The sequence below is a fragment of the Equus asinus genome, chromosome 10 (genome assembly GCF_041296235.1).
Source record: "Equus asinus isolate D_3611 breed Donkey chromosome 10, EquAss-T2T_v2, whole genome shotgun sequence".
NCBI classification, from domain to species: Eukaryota; Metazoa; Chordata; class Mammalia; order Perissodactyla; family Equidae; genus Equus; species Equus asinus.
In genome coordinates, this window is record NC_091799.1 from 81278497 (window position 1) to 81300653 (window position 22157).

At 37.7% G+C, this 22157-nt stretch overlaps 2 protein-coding genes and 1 long non-coding RNA gene across 6 annotated transcripts; 2 read left to right on the forward strand and 1 right to left on the reverse strand.

The window, feature by feature from the left end:
* The first annotated feature begins 39 nt into the window (after positions 1-39).
* LOC139046436 (uncharacterized) lies at positions 40-3529 on the forward strand. The gene is made up of 4 exons (XR_011506516.1): positions 40-278; positions 1276-1715; positions 2681-2753; positions 3399-3529. It is a non-coding gene; the product is annotated as an uncharacterized lncRNA (long non-coding RNA).
* Positions 3021-12949, reverse strand: BRIX1 (biogenesis of ribosomes BRX1). Its single transcript, XM_014831242.3, has 10 exons — positions 12663-12949; positions 9341-9452; positions 8180-8223; positions 6005-6075; positions 5673-5722; positions 5499-5572; positions 5286-5336; positions 5045-5146; positions 3657-3785; positions 3021-3426 (listed from the first exon to the last, which is right to left on the reverse strand). The coding sequence occupies exons 1-10, from the start codon at positions 12819-12821 to the stop codon at positions 3157-3159; spliced, it is 1062 nt and encodes a 353-aa protein (XP_014686728.1). The 5' UTR covers positions 12822-12949; the 3' UTR covers positions 3021-3156.
* A 43-nt stretch (positions 12950-12992) lies between these two features.
* RAD1 (RAD1 checkpoint DNA exonuclease) lies at positions 12993-20076 on the forward strand. 4 transcript variants are annotated; one of them, XM_044779427.2, is made up of 6 exons: positions 12993-13132; positions 13618-13882; positions 14865-14973; positions 16371-16629; positions 18501-18637; positions 18937-20076. In XM_044779427.2, exons 2-6 carry the CDS (start codon positions 13688-13690, stop codon positions 18954-18956), a joined length of 720 nt encoding a protein of 239 aa, XP_044635362.1. In that variant the 5' UTR covers positions 12993-13132; positions 13618-13687; the 3' UTR covers positions 18957-20076. The 4 variants fall into 4 exon arrangements, with proteins under 4 accessions (XP_044635362.1, XP_014686730.1, XP_070375902.1 ...); XM_014831244.3 differs by having other exon boundaries at positions 18501-18599; XM_070519801.1 differs by having other exon boundaries at positions 12995-13132; positions 13642-13882.
* Positions 20077-22157: the final 2081 nt, after the last annotated feature.

Here is a 22157-nt window from a genome sequence, read left to right on the forward strand (position 1 = left end):
CGGGGCCACGGCAGCGGGAGGCGGGGCCCCTTTGAGGGTGATTGTGAGGGACACAGAGTGGCGTCAGTGTGCGTGGCACGAGCTGGGCAGGCAACATGAGGGCGGAGATAGGAGTCTGATGAGAGAAGACTGTGGAAAACAGCTTGTGGTTTTGACGATAATTTCTCAATTCCAGCCCCGTTTTTACAGATGAGGCAACGCAGGCTCGAAGTAGTGAAGTGGTTTGCTCGAGCCTCCCCAACTAGCCAAAGGCAGGATGCGATTGGACCGAACAACAGGTTTTTAAACTCTTTTCAATTCTCTTCAGCTGCCGCTTAACGAGATCTCTAATATTGCTCGTCTTGACCAATATGCATGAGAAATAACAGTAAAGATGACTTAAACTGAAACGACTTGAGGGAACACACATTTTAAAATAACATACTAAATGTTTTACCACCAATGTGGATGAAACTGTGCTGACCCATTCATCCAGCACACTTTAATTCTAACTTTCTGGCCTCTAATCCTACATTTCTAAGACTAGTTTAGGTTAAGAATGAAGTTAAGGGATAATATTTAACCAGTAGTTTTCTTTTGATCTGATACACTGTATTACATACAGGATGGAAGATCTGTAAAACTGTTCCACCAAATTTGATAAGGTATCAAAACATAGCCTAATTGTCATTAAAATGCATCAATATACCAATATATTTCATTGTAATGTGGAATGTTTATATACGTCGGTTGTTAGGTGTAGGTGCTATTTGTCAACCATGTATGGTTCAAGAGAGAAAGTTTGGCTCCGTTGCTGACAAACATCTATTGTACGGGGTCCGAGTACTCAGTTTAGGAAGGCTGTCCCTCTCTTCCCTAATATCCTGCCCCCTGCACAATCAAACCCATTCTAAACCTCAAGTTTCTCCACACACCATGGTCCAACCAACCCGCTCCTCAAAATTCATACACCTGCCTTTTTTCCGAAGAAGGAAGATACTATCTGGCCCTAGTTCATTTGTAAATTGGTAACGAATAGGGACTGAGAAGTTTGAGTACAGAAAAAAATGGGACCATTCCCCATCTGAGAATGGATGGGGGAGGACAGACAAAAAGTGACAAAAGGACGTTTTTCTTCCCCCAACTACATCTGGTTTTGCTTACAACCTCTGAGAGTCACTTGCCTCTTTTTCCTCCCGAGGGAAGAGGGATTTATTTTTGCCTGTAACATTGTACAGAAATTTATAGACAATTACACTGGATATAAATTTGTCTAAAAGAACATCTTTTCAACAGATGGACTTCTAAATGAACGTGGACTTGGGAAATGAGGAATTCTCAAATGAAGTATCCATATAAATGACTACGAAAGGGAAGTAATTTGGGATAGGAAAATGTCTGTACATGGAAACTGATAATCAAAAATTGTTAAATGGAAATTCCACTAAAACTCTACGCACACATCAAAAAGTATAAAAGTTTAGTTCTTCACTCAAACTCACAACTTGTTGATCCAGTTTATGTTTATAACCTATAATTAACCTCTTGAGATGTGGGTGTTTAAAAACAAATCCTGAATACAGCTATCTTGTTTTTGTCCAAGGTTATATTCAATTGCCCAAATAAATAATGGCTCCCCCCACCCCGCTTAACCAATTTGGCTTTCATCAGCCACGTACAAGTATTTCAAGTGAACCTCTGACCTGAATTACCTGCGTAATGTAGATGATTTCAAGGTAAGTAGCCTAATTTAGACTCTTTCAAGATAAAGTAGCCTAATTATACACTCAAGAAGGGCTTTCTTAGCAGAAAACTAAGGAAAAAATGAAATATAATATTCATCCTGCCTACATAGGTTTAAAATAAAGCCATAAAAGGCAAGTGATAACTAGGAAAGACATCTAGAATAACCTTTCAAATTAGTAAAAGACATCTACCACACAAAAGCATCAGTCACAAAAGAAAAACCAATACCTAGCCAAGAGTACTCATTTTTGTTCCTATCAAAATGACATATTTCACCATTGACAGGGGCACAAGGAAATGAACACTGTAACCTCTAATGAGGTACAATATTTAGAGGAACAATCAAAATATCTTAATGTTAATAATTTTGGACCTGAGTTCCACTTATAGGAAATCACAAGTGTTGTACAAAGTAATTTACATAGTATTTGCTGTAAGCACCTATACCAGAAAAAGATAAAACTGAAAATACCCAACACTAAGGGACCGATTATACAGCTATGGTATAGAGTGGAATACTGTGCAGTTAATCATGTTATATATATGACAAAGACATTCGAAAATGATTAATGTGAAATAAAATGGTGACAAATCACCACATCCATGATCCAATTTTATTAGTTACTAACATGTATGGCATATCTATCTGCCCATCTCCTCAGCAGCCACCCACCTGTTCAAGGCCACTGGCACCCAGAACCTTGTCTTTCCCTGTTACTAATCCACTCCCAGGACCTTAAGCTCAGTGTTCTTTGCTTCAAAGTTCTTTCATAAGGGGAGAAATTCAAATATTCTGGTGCTAACAACCGTCGCACTTTTTTTCCTTTTACTATTAATAAATAGTTCATACCCACTGTTTCTAAATTAAATTTATAACCTACAAAATGCTTTCAACACATGTATTAACTCATTTGATTCTCAAAACCTAAGAAGTTTTACTGTATTCTTTTTCCAGGTGAGACAACAAGATCAGAGATTTGCTTTTCCGAGAGGCCTCATTAATTGCTGACTCAAAGACCCAAACTTGAGTAAGATGTTTTCCTTGCATCCAGTCTACCCGCACTTTACCATCCAAAACTATGCTCTACAAGCAAAGGGCCTGATGCTATGTCTTACAATAATGACCCAATACACGTGTTTAAATTTCAGTTTTGCTAAACCCAAAATTTTAATCTGAGAGAGCAAGCCTAAACTTTAAATGTGCTACATTTTTAGTAATACCATACAAGCTTTAAAACGACAGACAGAAGTTAACTGATGAGTTCTGGTGATATTTGAAAAAACACAGACACCACTGAAGCCACAGATTTTAATTTTCCTTTCTTTTAAATGCCACACTAATTAAAAATAAGACAGTCCTGGATAATAAAAGTATTTACACATGGAATACAAAATAAATATAAAATAACTGAAAACAAATTATCCATTAATTCATTTTGTATTTCCACTGTTCATCTTCTGTTTCATTTTTCTTTGCCTTTTGTAAATCCTTTTCTTTCTTGCTTTCAAATCAACTTTTGGCTCTGGTTTTACCCACTGTATTTCTATTGGTTTTTCCTCAGCTGGTGTAACAAAAACATCTGCAGTGGGATCATGTGGAAGAATAGTCTTTGGTTCTTTCTTTCTCAGCTTCTGCACATCTTTCACTTGCTGTTTCTCTTTGTATTTTGCAGCTGTGATGGATCTTATGATACGCCGATGCTAGAAACAAACAGATGTTTTTGAAATAAAAATAAAGACTATATATGGCAATGATATTCACTTATGAATGCTATTTCCCTTCTCCCTGTGTCATTTAAAAAACAGTTAATTTACAAGACTGTATGCAGCAAAACCAAATTCAGTTTCACAGTTAACAGAACAATAATTACTTGACATTTGGGCCAGAACTCTGGGACGTTGAGGACCACTGAACAACAAAAACAGCTTACCATGTTTGGTGACTGGTAGTGAGGATTTTCATATAAAGTTGGTCCTCCAAAACTTCCCTGGAAAATCTTTATGAGATTTAAGACAAAACGAGGTCCTATTTCTACAAGAGCAGCATCTTCTTCTATGATCTTTAATAAAAAAACAATTCATTTTGGTTTGGATATACTATTCCTGAAAGGTATACTGGCTATAACTTCATTACAAATGTGCCTAAAAGAACTGATAATAAAATTAAGGTGGAAGTGAAACTTGGCAAGCATCAAATCATCAATATTTTCTGAAATATATTACTAGTTACAGGTAGTTGTCATAGGAAAATATAAATATTTTCAGTGTGTTCTTTTAAAATTGAATAATTTTGGGGCGAGCCTTGATGGCCTAGTGGTTAAGTTCAACATACTCTGGCCTGGGGTTGGTTTCCAGGAGAGGACCTACACCGCTAGTCGTCAGTGGTCATGCTTATATACAAAAAGTGGTGGCAGCTTATATACAAAAAAGAGGAAGACTGGCAACAGATATTAGCTCAGGGAGAATCTTCCTCAGCAAAAAAAATAAAATTGAGTAAATCCAATTTAGTCCATATCCTGTTTCTCACAATGCAAATATTCTTGAAAAGCTGTGGTTAAATGAATTTTTTAAACTTCGACCACTATAACAAATTGTATTAAAGCACCCTACAGGGATCCTTTAAAAATTTAAATTAACCCCTAAATTGTTTTCGTAAATCTAATTCAAATTTAAAAGGTATATAAAAGGATACATGGCCAAATTAATTTTTGAATAGGTACTGATTGTAGCACTTCTGAACTACAAATAACCTGTTGATTCAGGTATATCTGTCCTCAGAGGTTAAGAAGGAGGTTATATTTAAGTCACATTGCCAGGTACCCAAAATAACACAGAAAGGAGCCCAGTTTACTTCATATGCTGTCTGAAATTTTATCTTGCTGTTCTCTTCCACCTCTCCACTTTTGTGTAGACTTATTATTCTGCCAAACTTCTGCTTCAAGATTTCCAGAATCATCTCTCCTCCTGAATGAGTCACTGTATGACTCACCTAATAGTTCTCACTGAATGCCTTCTACAGGGGTTATGTTTTTCTAAGTCTTAACCTCCCCTCGCCACCAAGAGATTCTAACCCCTTGGGAGAGAACCTTATGTTTTACTGAATATATAGTGACTTGTTAGAAAACTCACACTGCATTATCAACTGATAGCCATGAAAAGAAGTAGGTAGAGATCACTCAAGATATGAGACAGTAGTTATTTGCTGCTACTCTGTGGGGAAAAGAAAGATATTTAAAACAAAAGGAGTTACTATTCTGTGTCTATAAATGCTGTGTCCTAATTTATTTCAAAGCATAATCAAAAATTAATTACAGCTAACCTGAAAGTTCCGAAACCATATCCTATTATCCAAAATGGCGAAAGTAAACACATGGTCCACAAATGGTTGGCTTTTGGGATGATACCGTGGTGTACTAAAGATCTGGTTTAAAAAAAAGACACGTTAGTTCCTTATTCTATGGCCTATCATGTGTTTTAGGTAGCTAAGTTAACAAAAAGTCCAAAGGAAGACACCCATTTATAACATATTACTAAAAATACTTTCCAGAAAAGATATTTACCTGAATTAAGAGTTCTTTTAACAAAGCATAATGTGGTAATTCATCAAAAGCCTATAAAAATAAAGTGAACATATTAACAACAGCGACTGTTTTGTCTAAAATTGTGCTTGTTGTTTTTAATGTTAACTAAATTGAATTATATAACTATATCCATTAAAAAACCACCACGCAGAGTAAGAAAGTTAGATCTCACACACTAAATGAGAAACTTACAGGGTCAAAGGACAAAAGGGGTCGAGAACCTCTCAGACAGTTTCCAGTCATCTTCAGTTCAGCTAGGGTATGAACTAGGAAAAGTATAACAACAAAAATAATTATAACTGGCACAATTATCCCAAAAGATTACTTCAATTTTCTCATAAAAAATTTTAAATCGAGTCAACTTACTATTTTGGACAAGGAATTTAGCAGATGGTCCATGAGGTGAATTTGACAGCCTGAAAAATATGAAGGAAGCTTTCTCAACTAATTAGAACTTAGAATGTCGTAAATGCTTACTACCTTTTCAGTTTAAAAGACACCATTATATGCTCGTAATAGTCATATATTTAATTTTCTTTAAAGGTTTCAACTTTTGTGAACTCAAATGAGTTTGCTTCATTCCCTGGCCCCATCTTTTTACATGAAGACTGAAAGGAGCCTATAACTTAAGAAGTACAAAGAATAAATCCATTTTAAAAAACAAGTTCCACCAAGTCTTAATTAATACATTCTCTTACCACATATAGAGATCCTGTTTCTTCTTAGCTTCAAAATAAATACATTTATTGCAGTTTTTCATTTCACAAACCTAAATGGGGCAAAGTATAGAAAAACGAAATAGTGAACAAAAATGACTATAACAATATGCAATTAATATCTAGATTTTGCCAAAAATACTTAAGCAGGTTAATAAGCTACAAAGGTCTAAATCTAAATAAATTTATTTATTCACAGAAAAAAATGCTTCAAGCTCCTCTTAGGTATTCTGCCCAAGGTAAAGTAGATGTTATGCCCAGCTCTTTGGTAGAAGCAAGGATTCTTTTTGGCCTAGCATTTTAAAGTAACTGGCCTCACTTCTCATTACTGGGAGCCTCTTCTTCTGACTACAGTCCCATGCACAAACCACAAATTACAAGGCCAACAACAAACGCCCTAGGGAAACAGTACTCTACAATTAGCCTCACCAATCTTAAGGAAATATAGTCCTTAGAGAACCAAAGCCATCCTTTAGTAATAGGCATGATTTTTAACTCCTCAGCTTTTCTTTCTGAGGAAGATTAGCTCCGAGCTAACTACTGCCAGTCCTCCTCTTTTTGCTGAGGAAGCCTGGCCCTGAGCTAACATCTGTGCCCATCTTCCTCTACTTTATATGTGGGATGCCTACCACAGCATGGTGTGCCAAGCGGTGCCATGTCTGCACCCGGGATCTGAACCGGCAAACCCGGGCCGCCGAGAAGCAGAACGTGCAAACTTAACCACTGTGCCACCGGGCCAGCCCCATGCTTTTTGATTTCAACCTTAAGAAATTTAAGTCTTTTCTTTCTCATCTGTATTATCACTTCTGTGACTTGCTTCTATAAAATCACTAAGGGACTGATGAAAGGCAGAAGAATACAAAACTTATTTCAAGCTGAATTAAACTTCAGCATCTTGAAAGTTTACAAAGTCACACTTGAGAAATATGCAAAAGCAATACCGGAATGAAGTCTTGAATTGTTGTAACATTCATAAACTATCTAATATAGTGTCCACAAACTCTAAACTACTTGAGACTTTAAACCTAATAACTTAAAAGATTCTTAGATACAATGTTTTATTTCTCACTTGTCTTAAAATAAACACAACACTAAGTTGGTTGTTTTCCAGTTGAGCCTCAGTTGCTGGAAACCCATACCCTGTTTTATTTCTCCTACCTTCACTTGAAATTACAATACTTGTTTATGGCCTGTCTCCCCCATTAAAACGTAAACTCCATGATAACGGGGTGTTGTTTTGTTAAACATGGTTTCCACAGCATGCAGAATAATGCCATCATATAGCTGAAGTTCAAAAATTTGTGCTAAATGAATAAAAGAAACTTTTCATATATAGCTAAAGAGAATTATCTTGAAACAATTCTAAGTTTTTAAAAATTTACTTTAAGATGTAAGTTTACTATCTTCAACAATACTTTGAAAATTTAACCTATTCCTAGTTTGTAATACCTTAAGAGCAAACACCACATACATCACTTTTAATACTGGCAAAATATTTTTACAATGTGGCTTTTTGGGAATATTTAATAGGTCTTTTAACGTTGTTTTATATATGATAGTTTTTTATGAGTACCTACTATGAATTTAGTACTGTACTAGACATAATGAGAAAAAAAAGAATGAAATATAATCCTTGTCCTCAGGAAATTTCAATATGCTTGTTGAGACAAATATAAGAATGATCATGAAATAATATATACTGAAGCACTAAACTATGAGATATAGACAGTGAGTACTATATAAATTTAGAAGGCAGATTATTGAAGTTAACACTTTTATAAGTATCTTTTACTAAACAATTTAGAAGTCATTGAATAACTGACCTATTTTTTTTTTTTTAAAGATTTTATTTTTTCCCCTTTTTCTCCCCAAAGCCCCCCGGTACATAGTTGTATATTCTTTGTTGTGGGTCCTTCTAGTTGTGGCATGTGGGATGCTGCCTCAGCGTGGTCTGATGAGCAGTGCCATGTCCGCACCCAGGATTCGAACCAGTGAAACACTGGGCTGCCTGCAGCGGAGCGCGCGAACCTAACCGCTCGGCCACGGGGCCAGCCCCCCAACCTATTTTTTATATGAACTATCTTTAGTGTTCCAAAATATTGTTTCTAAATAACAGTGTTCCTAGAATATTTCACTTTTATTACTTTCTGAAATTACCTCGTTAATCACAAATAACTTATCTTTACGATCCATTTTAGTATCTATAAAAAGAAAAAAAGAAAAAGCAAGTAAATAAAAGATTTCAAAGCTACTTCAATCCAATCACACAAGCTTTCTAGAAAATTATTCTAAGTGTTTTTATAATCTTCAGTTTAAATAAGATTTTATTAATTTCAAAATGATTAGATCTGAAAACACATGACCTCTTTAAAAATCTTCTTTATAAGTGTAAAAATGAGTGATTAAAAAACAGTCCTCAAGAATTATATACTGTGATCTAAGCAGTGTTTCTCAGACTTTCTGTATTCCATGAATTCCTTTCAAAAATGGAAACATTGTCACAAACCAAGGGCTATGTTCTAGGACTCCAGTTTAAGGAACACTCATTGAAAAAAATAAAATTTGAATGGAAGAATATTTCTTAAAATTTTGAATCATAGTTGCCAAAGAAAACAGATAAAAAACTAGTTTTACATTATCATAGAAAAAACTTATATAAATTCAGATTTCTCTTATTAGTTTCAGAAATCTAAAGATATTAACAGCAGACCCCAGTTTGAGAAACACTAGTCTAAAGAACTAAGGGATTACCTAGAATTAAAACCAAAAGCACCTCCCAATACAGGCACAAAAACAGCTGCATGACAGCAATGCCTCAGTTCTACCCTAAAAACTAGATGTTCTTCACTCGCCCGCAAGACACCCCATTCCTAAAAAGAATAGCTTGGCCTTTAGAAGTAGGCTGAGCCCAACTTAAAGGTCCTTCAAATCATACTCCAGGTCCATTAATTTTTTAATAAGAACAGTTTTTTAAAAAGATGCAGAAAGCAATAGAAGGCAGTCCTGAATCATTTAGAAAGACAAACCAGCTCATGACCTCCGAGAGCATTATAATGAAGGCATTCCTGGACCTTCAAGAAATGTTTTGATAATATTATGATATCTGTTTAAAGAAGTGAAGAGAATTTTAATGAATTTTGCAAAGAATTTCTAACAAAATGTTAATTGGAAAAATCTTGGCACTGAAAAGATAAACTTCTGAGGCATTGTGGTTCTTTACCTGACAAGGTTGAACAAATGAAGTGTGATTTGAAGTGGAAATATATAAATAGGTAAGTTTATAAAAGTAAATGTTTAAAGTATATGATACAAAGGCACCTGCTTTAGAATGAGGCATCAGCATTCTCAAGTCTTGCATTAAATGTCTTGTCCTGAAATTTATTCCTCTGGAAGAAAAGATGAGAATCCGCTCCTTATTTTTCCACTTGCCCTAAAGAAAAAGAAAATGTTAAAAGATTTTAAAATCTCACACTGAACCTATCTTGTTCTTTTAAAGATAGTTTTAAAAGTATCCAGCTTTTTAAATACCCTACCATCCTCTAGTTTATCAAGACTATAGCCATAACTCCACCTCTCTCCCTGTATGTGTAATTCAGGGAACTGAGATGTTTCACTATACACAGAATCTTTCCACTCTTGAAATCAGAATGGACTCCTCGTTCAATATTCCTTGCACAAGAGCACTTTAATATTAATTCACTACTTACTAAGTTCCTACCAGGAGCCAGGCACTGTTCTTATGTGGGAAGATGGTCAACAAAGAAGCAAATCAATAAAGGCAGGGAGGCATGAATAGCATGAAATCCTTAGACAACCACAACATGTCTGTCACATAGGCCATAAGTGGCAAAACACCATGTGATGAAGCAAGAAAGGAAACCTTTACAAGTCCCCATTTTGTCTTATGTTATAGACAAAACTTAGATTCCTTATCTAAAGCAGCAGCAAGCTAAAGATAGCACTTAGTTCTAATGAAATAACACTGCCAATGGAAAATTTAACTCCTTATATATAAGGTAAATAGAGAGACACAATAATATTCATAAAAAGCCTCCAGGTAGCAAGGCAAAGAATCCTGACCCCTTTAATTCAATCTCTCAGCAGCATTCACTGGCCACAGCTGCCACCCAGAAATGCTCTCCCTGACTTCCTTCTTTTTGGTTTTTCTTCTTCCATGTCTCCAATTCCTCCTCTTGACTCTAAAGATTCTTTCTTAGCCTTCTTTTGTCTCTGTCCTCTTCAGGACAGAGTTCTCATAATCATTCTCATAGCTTCGACTGTCAACTCTACAGAAAGGTAAGGAACTCTCTGGAGCACTAATAATCCAAGTATTTGACTCAACACTTCAAATCCAACTCTAGAATACTAAACCTTAAATCCAGTAAATTTCCTATTGGTTTTTCTGATGATGCCACCCCTCATTTCAGTCCCCTAGGCGTTGAACATTCCATTTGCCCTTATTCTCCCATATCATAAACACTACTAAATCTGTCAATTTGTCTTTGCAATAACTCTTAAACCTTTCTTATTCACAGTGCCCTCATTCAGATCCTTATAATCTTAAATCTCCTAAATGGCTAGTCTTCCCAGACAGGAGCTCCTCCAATAGTTATGGCAAGACTAGCACCAGCTTAACCTTTTTAAACCACTGCTCCAATCACATCCTTAACCTCCTAGGATTTTCTAAACAAACTCCAAAGTGACATAACTTTGACATTGGATTCTAAAATACATTTATGTTTTTACCTCACTATTGCCCAAATCAACCCTACACTTTAGCCAACCTGGCTCTATTTTTCAGATTTTCAGCATTTCTTCCACTTCAACACATCTGATCAGTTTTTTCCCCTCTCCCTGGTCTTGTTCTCTCTCATTTTTGAATATCGAAATCCTGCCCTTCCTTTGAGATCCAGTTCCAAGGCTAAATTATTCATGATCCCTTACCTGATTACCTTCAGGTAAAAATGATCTTATCTTCTACACTTCCATTGAATTTCTCATATTATGACTAAGACCATTGGAATTGGCCACCCCAAGATATGTCTCTTCAGCATGAGGATTATTTGGGGCTGGTTACGTTTAAAAAACTGCAGACAGGAAAGAAACTCTGAAAAGTAGAATTTACTGACCCTTTGTTAAGAGACATTTACATTGTAAAGGAAATCTTCGTCTGTAAAGGTGTCTCCCTCTCTATACCAGGAAGGAGGGATGACCATATCTCTAGAAACTCTCATCAATGTGGAAGGCAAGGACTCAAATCTGCATAATAATCTTACTCTTGTTTGCTGTACTTGTCTGGTAACCTCCTGAAACTGACTCCCCCCACCCCCAACATCCTCCTTTGTCTTTAGCTGAAGATGATATTTAAGGTGTTGACTTCAGCCATTTTGGCGAGTTGCTCAGGTTGCCTGAGCCTCTCCCATGTGTACACGTTATAAAGCTTTGTTTAATTTTCTCCTGTTATTCGGTCTCGTGAATTTAATTCATTTCTCCGGCCAGAAGAACCCAGAGCGGGTAGAGGAAATGTCTTCTTCCCCTACAATACTAACATATTTCTTTCTAGTTCCTTAAGTGAAGAGCGAGGGCACTAACATTTATGGAAAGTTTACTACAAGTCCAGCTTATTCTTCACAAAAAGTAAATCACATTTTCTTCCTCCTAATTTGCAGATGAGAAAAGAGCTCGAAATGTGCCTGTCAGTTAACAGCAGGGCTTGAATTTAAACTTATCTTTACTCCTCGGAGCTAACTCCTTTCCTAGTGCTTGCCACCACATCACACAGGGTCATGGATTTTTCCTATGTGCTAGAGTATTATGCCAAGCGCGGGGGACACGGAAATTAATAAATCAAAGGCCATCCCTGTCTCTACAGTATTCGATGTAGCTTTTACTTAAGGAGCTTTCAGCTGAATTAAAGTTAGGTACAATAACTTGTGTTCAACTTCTTTTGAACAAAAACCATTCACTTTTACATGAATTCTTAGTTCCTTCTAAACTCCGACATCTCAGGAGGAAGGGGTCACGTTCTAGTTTTGCAATCCCAAAGCCAAAGAAAATCTAACTTCACATAGTGCCCGGCACGTTAAAAGTCTGTTGAATACAAAAAGAGCTCATGCTATCTAATCTAGCTTTCATTATCTCTTGAGTTAAAGACCTGATCAAACAAATCAAGGCACTGTTAAAAGGACAGCAACTTTTTAAAGAACCGCATAACAAGGGTCAGGTGCCCTGACAGTAGCTGACTACGGCAGGACATGAAAATACCAATCACTGGGAGAGAGATGCTCGATAGCGAGAAATAACTTCAGGAAAAATAATGCCCTCTAAAAAAAACATGATAACGGAGTAACTAGAAGACAGAACACTAGAACTGAGGACCCCGTTAAGTCCTTTCCCTGTGAACCAGGTAAGTGCTCTGAAGTCGGCCCCGTTGTTCAGCCGGCCGCCTCCGAGAGGGCGGCCATGTGCACAAGGGTTAGACGTAAACGTGGTGGCCAATCTAACCCAGAGGAGAACTGAGACCGAGCTCCCGTAACACCGGGCAACTATGAAAACAGCAGAGCGGTCGTCAGGCAAGCACCCCCAGGCAAGGCGCGTGCAGCCGCGGCCGCAGGTGTCACCCGGTGGTAGCCCTCTCTACCTTGCAAACGGGGCCTGGGATACGGTCTCTCTCTTCCTCCTCCGCCTCCTCTGCCATGTCGCGCCGCTTAGCTGTCGGCGTAGCATCTTTTTCGTTTCTTTTTGGTTTCTTCGCCTGAACCGCCAAGCCTCCACGCCGTTTCCTCTTGATCGCCGCCATCTTGCCTTGCCGCCTTCGCTCTCGGCCTTCCTTCCGGCTCAGCCGCTCGCTCCCCTTTTCCGATCTCTATGGTACCATGCGCCGGCTCTGTGGTCCTCCTTCAGCTCTATGGTGCCTCTTTCCCGTCTCTGTGGTAGTGTACGCTCGGCTCTCTAGGCCTCGGGAGCTCTGTGGTGACGGTGGCCGAGGTGGCTTGCTCGTCCGAAAAGAGTGGCGGGAGCCGCTCCACTTTCTCCTGGTTTTCCCGGGAGCTCGCTTTCCCGGTGACCTGGCTGAGAAGGGCTTTCAGGCGTCCGGACTCCGCCGCAAAGGTAGGGTCTCGGCGTCAGTCAGCGTGCTGCCCCGCGGCGGGCCGGTGAGCGGAGTTGTCTGAGACTCCTGGAGGATCCTCAGAGGGACCGGGGCGCGCCTCCGATCGCGTATTGTGTTAGAGGCGCGATTGGGGGCGCCGGACAGCTCAAAACCGACTTTGGGGGGATGCGTAGCCCCCGTTTGGCGTGGCGAAACTGGCCCCAAGGAGAACTACCGAGTTAGGTGTCTATTTTAATTGTTCGCAACTTTTCAGGTGTTACTGTCCCCTTACTAATGACAAGGAAACTTGTCATTAGTAAGATAGATAAGATAGAAAGATAAATAACTTCTCCCAAAGTTACAGGGACAGTTAAAGTGGCAGAAGTGGGGTTCTATCCTGGTCGACCGAGTTCATCGCCCCGGCCTCTCCCACTTGCCTCAGGGCGGGTTGAGATCGTGGGCCTCGCCAGCACTGATGGGGAGTTTTATTGTCGAATCTCATCAGGTGTTTCGTGATCCCCGGGAGCAGGTGCTGGCACCAGGAGCATCCCTCGGGGCCGAATGTGCCGTGGACGATGCCCCTCCTAACCCAACAGATCCAAGATGAGAATGACTACAGCTTAGTGGCCAGCCTTGACAACGTTAGGAATCTCTCCACTGTCTTGAAGGCTATTCATTTCCGGGAACATGCCACTTGTTTCGCCACTAAAAATGGAATCAAGGTTACAGTGGAAAATGCAAAGTGTGTGCAAGCAAATGCTTTTATTCAGGTATGGAAGGAGGCGCCTTTAAGCCTGTGACATATGATATTCTTCACCCAGTTTAGTGAATTCCTAAGGTCTTAATACACATCATTTAAGTTAGAGAACAGTGTATTGTTATTTGAATCTTTTTCTCTCCGGGTAACAAATTCTTTTCCCATCTTGTTTTAGAGATAATGGTTAATAAGAATGTCTGAAATATATTAAGCTAAACTGTAGGGCAAGCGCTCTGCTGAGTGTTTCTATGTTTAACTCATTTCATCTTCAGTAATAATCCTATAAGATAGGTTCTGTTATTATTCCCATTTTACATATGTGGAAACTGAGGCACAGATTAAATGATTTGCAAACGGTCTCACAGCTGGGAAGAGAACCCAGAACATTTGTTTCCAGAGTACATGCTCTTTACCTCTACCTCCCTATTATTAAAAAAATACTTTTTTCTTTTATTGTTTATAATAGAATCTTTTATTACAAAGTAAGATTTTGTATGGTTCAGATAGGATTTCAGATTTAATTTAGCATTTATTTGAACACTTAAGTGCACAGTATGGCCTCAGGTATAGAGGGATAAATAAGACATGGTTCCTGTCCTTAAAAGAAATTGAAAACTAATATCACTCACGCGTTATCAGGTTATTTGGCAATTTTTCCAAGTGACCTTAGCCATCCTGATGGGCACAAAAAGGAGACGAGGGAGACTCATGTGAGAGATAGTATAGATCCAAGAAGCTAGATGAAGGACCCCTCATAAAGTTTTCCATGGGACCTAAATCACTGTTGCACATTTAACTATTGACTAGGAGTACATATTCTAATGGATAATAACGGAAAAAGCTTATGATGTTTTGATTGGTATTCAGAAATGATTTTCATGGGGTCAGCACAATATTGTTATTTTTTAAACATATAAAATGAAATCTAGAACCTTATGTGAGTTTTCATTCTTTGATATACATAATTACGTTTTCATCTTTACTTTTTTTCACAGGCTGGAATATTTCAAGAGTTTACAGTTCAGGAAGAGTCTGTTACTTTTCGAATTAATTTAACTGTTCTTTTAGACTGTTTATCTATTTTTGGATCAAGTCCTATGCCAGGTGAACCATTTTGTTATCATTATAATGACGTAAAAGCATTATACAGAATGGTCAGAAAAATACAGAAAAAGTTATTAGAATATAAGTAATATAAACATTTCTTTAGAAAATTAATTGCCAATTCATTTTTCATTGTTCACAATCATGGATTCTGAATTTTCACAATAAAATAGAAAGTGTGCTTATCATTCTTCCCATGTTCGCAAAAATATTTACATTCATCTTTTAATTTACAAAGCTTTTGGGATTTTAAATTTGAACTGACCAAAAGAAGACTTTGAACATGTCTTAAGTATCTTTAATATTGTGAAATAAGTTTTAATTGCTTCGTTTTCCTAACTTGTCCAGAATTACAGTTAGTGGCAGAGAAAAATTGAAACCAATTCTCCTGACTTATGGTTTACTGTGTTCAAAATTTGTTTCCTTTTTTTCTTTATGCCCTGTTTGTAAGTTATGACTAGTTTCCTAAATGTTTTCCTTTAAAATATATATATTTTTTATTTGTTTAGGGAATAGGAATGTTTTTTAGAATAGTGAATTCAGTTGCTATTGATACAAAAATAAAACTACAAGGAACCCCCAGAAGAATGGTTTTATTTCATAGGAAAGAAATGTGCAAATTAGCTAGGGAAAATTCAGTTGTTGTTCTCTAGAAAATATGTTTTAATTTTGTACTGACAATTCCATTATTATTAATTTTACATTTTCTAATGCTGTGTTCCCCAGGTGGTTTTTCATAAGAGCATCTTCTTTCCCCCATTCCTCGCTGTGGCTCTCCATCCAGTAAGGGAAAGGAGCTAGACTAACCTGTCATATTCCTCCTCCTCTCTAGTGGTTTGCAGTGTCAAAACCCACACCACCATTAATCACCCTCTCTTTTTCTCCTAATTTGATCTTAAAATTTGAGGAAATGTAAAGAATATCTTCCAATGGAAGAGGTTAGAAGGGTCTTTATCATAGTGAACATACTGACATTATAGTACAATGTCAAAGCACTCCACTGTTGCACAAAGTGAACCTTCCAGAAATAGCATGGCCTGTTCTGCAACAATTCCATTACTTGCAGTAATGGTCTATGTAGATTCTCCATCCTGAAACTGTATATATATAAAATCCATAAGCTATTTCTGAGGTGTTCTTGGCAAAATGGAAAGTGATTTCAAAGAGTTAGATTACATCTTGTTCTGGTTCCCAATTTTCTTGCAGTTATTTTTGGAATTATCTACACACAGTTGACATCACGGAAGAAGTAATCCCTTCTTATAAGGAGATACATACCTATATGCTAGAAATTGGGCAGAATAAAGTATTCTTGCGGAGTTTTCTGTATCAGTTGAGGAGAAGCTGACCCCAGAGCTGTAAAGCTAAGCCCAGAGTGTGATTTGTTTCTATTGCAGGGACTTTAACTGCACTTCGGATGTGTTACCAAGGGTATGGTTACCCTTTGATGCTGTTTCTGGAAGAAGGAGGAGTGGTGACAGTCTGTAAAATCAATACTCAGGAGCCCGAGGAAACTCTGGATTTTGATTTCTGCAGCACTAATGTTGTTAATAAAGTTATTCTGCAGTCAGAGGGGCTCCGTGAAGCGTTTTCCGAATTGGATATGACGAGTGAGGTCCTGCAGATCACCATGTCTCCTGACAAGCCTTATTTCAGGTACTTGAACACAGCGCAGTGATGGTGAATGTTCTACTTCCACCTCTGCTTAGGATGCAGAACTTTTATTATCCAGCTTCTGAGAATTTCCAGAACTTTAGAGAGCTTTTACTCTTACCGCATACTTTTACAGATCAGGAAGCTTAAGACCCAGGAAGATTAGCTCACTAAAGCTTCATCATTAGGTAGTGTTGTTTCTAGATGAGTAGCGCAACTCCTAATTCAAAAACTAGTGGTCTTTGCATTGTTGTATTGCTTACTGCTTAGATCAAGTTACGTCCTGAGGAAAACTGGGCTTAAACTTTTGGAAAAGGTGTTTGTATTATATGGTACATCTCTTTTTCTTTCCTTTCAGGTTAGTACAGGATGGAAAAGAAAGTTAGATGTTTTCTATACACAGTCCATTCACTAGTATCTATTGGTCACCTGCTATGTGCATAGCTACCTTATTAAGCACAACAGGAATAGCTTAAAATCAAGGTGAAGAGGAGATATGTGAAACAGCATAGAAAGAACAAAATTGCATGCACTTAAGTACCAAAATAGTATATATAAATACTTAAGGAACCAGTAGATGAGTACTTAGGGAGAATTGGTCATGGTAAGCTTCCTAAGAGAGGGCAATTTTTGGCAGGAATCCAATGTCAAAAACCATCAATCTGCTCCTGATATTCTGACCCACCAAGTTATGAGGTGGCAAGTCTTTTCAAGATTAGAATCAGTTTGGAGAGAGGATTTAAATATTCTCTTTTGAAATATTTCAGAAGATTAAAGAGTAAATGAGCTAAATACATATGGAAGAGGTATAAGTGGTTCTCTATATATCTACTTTAGAAGAACTGCAGGCCCTTCTCATAGCATTAGGCAGTTAAAAATTTGGCTCAGGATTGGTTAAAATGTTAACCAAAATGGAACCCAGTGGAACCCTACTTAGGCAGTGATATGAATTAAAATTCTGGGCATTTTAACAGGGTATTTCAGAGGATGCTCATTTAAATGATCTTTCTCAGCATGGGTAACTAGATGGATCATGGTATGTTTCATCTCAGTATGGGAAATGATTTGGTGGTCGGGAACTGAGAGTAAATTTTTCTGAGTAAAATTTGAGGTGCCTGTGATGCTGGGGAGCAGTTGGATGTATGGCTAGAGAGCTCAGGAGATAAGCCTAGACTAGAAATTTAGGTTTGGGAGCCCTCATGGTGGCTGGACATGGATGAGATGGCTCAGAGAAAGAGGTCATGTTAGAAGAGAAAAGATGAATCCTCAGGAAAACCAGCACCTAGTCTTCTCTCACTGTGCTCATATAGTACTCATCAATGTGCTAACCCTATATCAAATGATCGATGAGTTCTTGCAGATTAAGTAAGCATATAAACATTTGTAAGCTGTCGACACACAAACTGCTGATATTACCAAGCAAGGAAAACCATATAACAGCCTGAAGAGCAGCCTAAGATACAGAAAAGCCGTAATTGCTTGTGGTAGTAAAGGACTCCAGGCTTGTAGCTGATGTAGATCGGGGTCTTCCATCACTCCTCAACTCTCTCCTTTGTTATATAGTTCTGATTTAAGGATGAGGAAAGGTCAGTATCAGAATAGGATTAAGGTAATGAAATTGAGGCAAACACTCCTGGATTCCTTTGCAACTGATTTTTTTTCAAAGCTGTTTATTAGTTGTTAGTTCCCTGGTACTCCTCCAGCATCCTATGGGAATCTTTATTATGGTAATTGTTATAGTGTATTGTCAACATTTTTTACATATCTGTTTCATTCACCAGAATGAGCTTCTTAGGAAAGTTTTTTTTATTTGGATCCCAAAGCAGCTTATTGTTGGACAAATGAATAAATGAGTTGCTCATTTTCTACTGTAGGTTATCTACTTTTGGAAATGCAGGAAGCTCCCACCTTGACTATCCCAAAGATTCTGATTTGATGGAATCATTTCATTGTAATCAGACTCAGGTCAACAGGTCAGTTCTTAATATAGAGGTTGCCACTGATGATGAAGGTGAGGCTAAATACCAAATTTCTAATTAATAATTTTTTTTTAAAAAAACTTTGAATCTCTTGATGAAAATGTAGCATTTAAAAATCCACAGTAGGTTGCTGGGTTTACTTGGGGATTTGGGGTTCTAATAGTGAATTAAATTTTAAAAATGAAGAGAAAATATTGGCAAATTGGACAAGTAGTTGATTTTATTCTTATATTTGCTCCTTGGTAGTTCTTGGCTAATTTTCGTTCTTTACTTGGAGTATGAGCACTGCTTTAAGTTGTCCAAATAACAGCTTTTTTTTCCTCTTCTACAGATACAAGATTTCTTTACTGAAACCCTCTACAAAGGCATTAGTCCTGTCTTGTAAGGTATCTATTCGGACAGATAACCGAGGATTCCTCTCATTGCAATATATGATTAGAAATGAAGATGGGCAAATATGTTTTGTGGAATATTACTGCTGCCCTGACGAAGAAGTTCCTGAATCTGAGTCTTAAGTATGACAGTTCACTGTGATATTTCTGGATACATTTGTGATAGGTCATGTTCTCATTCTGGGTATAGTCCACTTCATTGTTTCTTACTGGATTTCCTAAAGGGAAGAAGTGTGGTGGAGATGGAAGCAAGGTCCCTGTAGCCTACTAGGTGCTGTGTGTTTTGTAAGTAAATGTTTTCATGTAGTCATAGGTTATCCAGTACTGGACTATCCTGTGGTTCTGTCTTTTGAACGCATGGGAATCATCATAAGCCAAGATGAATAAATCATATGCTCTATTCTATTTAAGTAGGACATTTCAAGAGTCTAAAAATTTAAAGTTTGATGAAGCCATATCTGAGATGTTCTATTATTTATTTACTATTAGAAAAAGCAAAGGCAAATGGTCATTGCTTATTTGTTGGAATTCCGGAGACTACATCTTAAAGCAGTAATTCTCCAAGTGTCGTAGCCAGATCAGCAGCATGAGCGTCACCTGGGAACTTGTCAGAAGCTCTGAGGTGGCCCAGAGATCAGGAGTTTAAAAAGCTTCCCTCCAGGAAATTCTGATGCATGCTAAAGTTTGAGAACCACTGTTCTAAGGGATACTTTTTTAAAAATAGCATTTAATTGCATTGAAGTAATTGCTTTACATCTCATTTCCTCACAAACCTTCTGAAGTTTAGCCATCACCAAACAAGTTTGAATAATTATATGATTTATTTTTAAATTATACATTTTGAAGAAGACTATGAACAAGATATAAAGTAGTCTTCAGAGATACAGATTTTCTTTTTGTTCTCAAAACTGTTGAGTGCAGTAAGTACTTGTTGGATACCATCTCTTTGCCTTTAAGAGTTTCTCAACCAAACCAAGGTGTAGAAAACCAGTTATTAAGTGATTTTGCACTTTCTTGGGTAATTTCCAATGAAATAATTTTTGTGGCATGTAGATATTGAATAAAGTGTAATACTAAAATTGTCTGACTTATTTTTCAGTAGAAAAAAAATCTAACTTAAATGAAGTTTCTGTATGAGGTAGCAATAGCTCAGTGTCTCTAGGTAGGCAGGCACTTTGGGCCTTGTGAGTGGGACAGTTCTTCATGGGAAGAAACTGCCAGCCCATTGCAGGATTCATTTAGCCCCCTGGCCCTTAACCACTAATGCCAATCATTGTGAACACCCCCTCCACCAAATAAAAGCACCCCCGTACTATTGATAGTTGAGAACCGTTGAATGATAGTCACCAAAATTTGCAGGTGTATTTGGACCGCCCTGCCTTAAAATAGGCCACATAGCATCAGAGGAAATTGGTTTGGGGGTTATTGCAGCCAAGCACTTCAGAGAAACGCTCCCCCAGAACAGCGGCAGGCGCTAGTCATAGGCCCTTGTGCAATTCTGGGTATCTGGCCAGGGTGAGTACCTGATAACTCATAAGTCTCCCCAGCAATCTCAGGATGCCAGCTGGTACGAAGTAAGTTGGAGTTTTGTAAAGTACGGTATATGTTCAAGAAGGAAATGAATGGATCTACTAAATCTCAAAAATATTTTGTTTAAACACAAAGAACAGAACAGATCTAAAACGTAATTATGAAACTATTTAACCAGTCAACATTTCAAGGACTACTGTTTTCCTTTAAATTTAACAGTGCAGGGGCCGGCCCGGTGGCGCAGCGGTTAAGTTCGCACGTTCCGCTTCTTGGCGGCCCAGGGTTCGCTGGTTCGGATCCCGGGTGCAGACATGGCACTGCTTGGCAGCCATGCTGTGGTAGGCGTCCCACGTATAAACTAGAGGAAGATGGGCACGGATGTTAGCTCAGAGCCAGGCTTCCTCAGCAAAAAGAGGAGGACTGGCAGTAGTTAGCTGAGGGCTAATCTTCCTCCAAAAAAAAAAACAAAAAAAACAAAAAACAAACAAACAAAAAAAAAAACAGTGCAGTTATTTTGGGGTTTTGTTCACTGGTGTGTAGCACCTAGAACCATCCCAGTATATGCTAGGCATTCAATAAATATTTGTTAGATGAAAGAACATCCACTTTCAGATTATCTTCTAGCATCTTATTAGTCACTATTTAAGTCTAGTTATTTAGCTCTGAATTTATTTTGATCTAATGTATTTTTTAGAAGTTGAACCTGGAAAGAATTTGAAATAGATATGGATTTAATAAGCCTGACATTTTTGCACATTTAAGACTTTCATTTTAGCTGCACATGTCTTTAACTATTTACAATTCAGAAGCTAATGAGTTTAATTCTTTTGAAATCACCCTAACATCAAGGTACTGATTTAATAATTTCCTCTTTGTGTGTGTTCAATTTGACCTAGGAATTTACTAGTTCAACTTTGTTCTAGTTCCTACAAAAGACCACTAGGGGGCACGCTTCCTCAGGCAGAGCCCGTGCTTTGGGGACTACAAATTCATTTCCTATGTTGCATACTGAAGAATATAATCTTATTTTTAAGACCTTTAGTTTTGCTTTTTGATTTTCTCATTTTCTTTTCAGTAAAATTGTGCTCACCATGAATGGGTAGGAATCTCTTTCCATTTTTAATTTGTTTATTCCCTGTTTGATGATGATGTACTTCCCTAGAATTGATGAAATGATTCAAAATAATTTTTAAAAATGATTTGTTAAATTCTACTTTTCTCATGAAAATAAGTCTTGTAACACAGTGATTTTATTGGAAACCACAGAATTTCTGTGGTGTTGTCAAGCAGTCCTAGTAAGAATTAGTTAGAATTGCTAAAAAGGTGGTATGTGTCATTCTCAACAGTTTAGGGTGGGGAATTTTTCAGAGAAGTGTAGACTCCCTCTCCTTCCCTGCCTTCACACTGCCTGCTCCTTGCCACACCTGAAACAAAATCTATTGAGTTCTGAGAAATCGGGGAAATTGTGCAGTATTTTTTCTTTTCCCAAGTATTTATTAGGTAGAGTTTTTAGACATGTGTCAGGTTACATGCACGCCAGCAGCAGTTGGCAGCTTTCCTGTGGATTTCCGAGTCCACAAGTGGACAGCTAATGCTCTAATCAGAAATGCCACTGGCGACTGTTACAGGT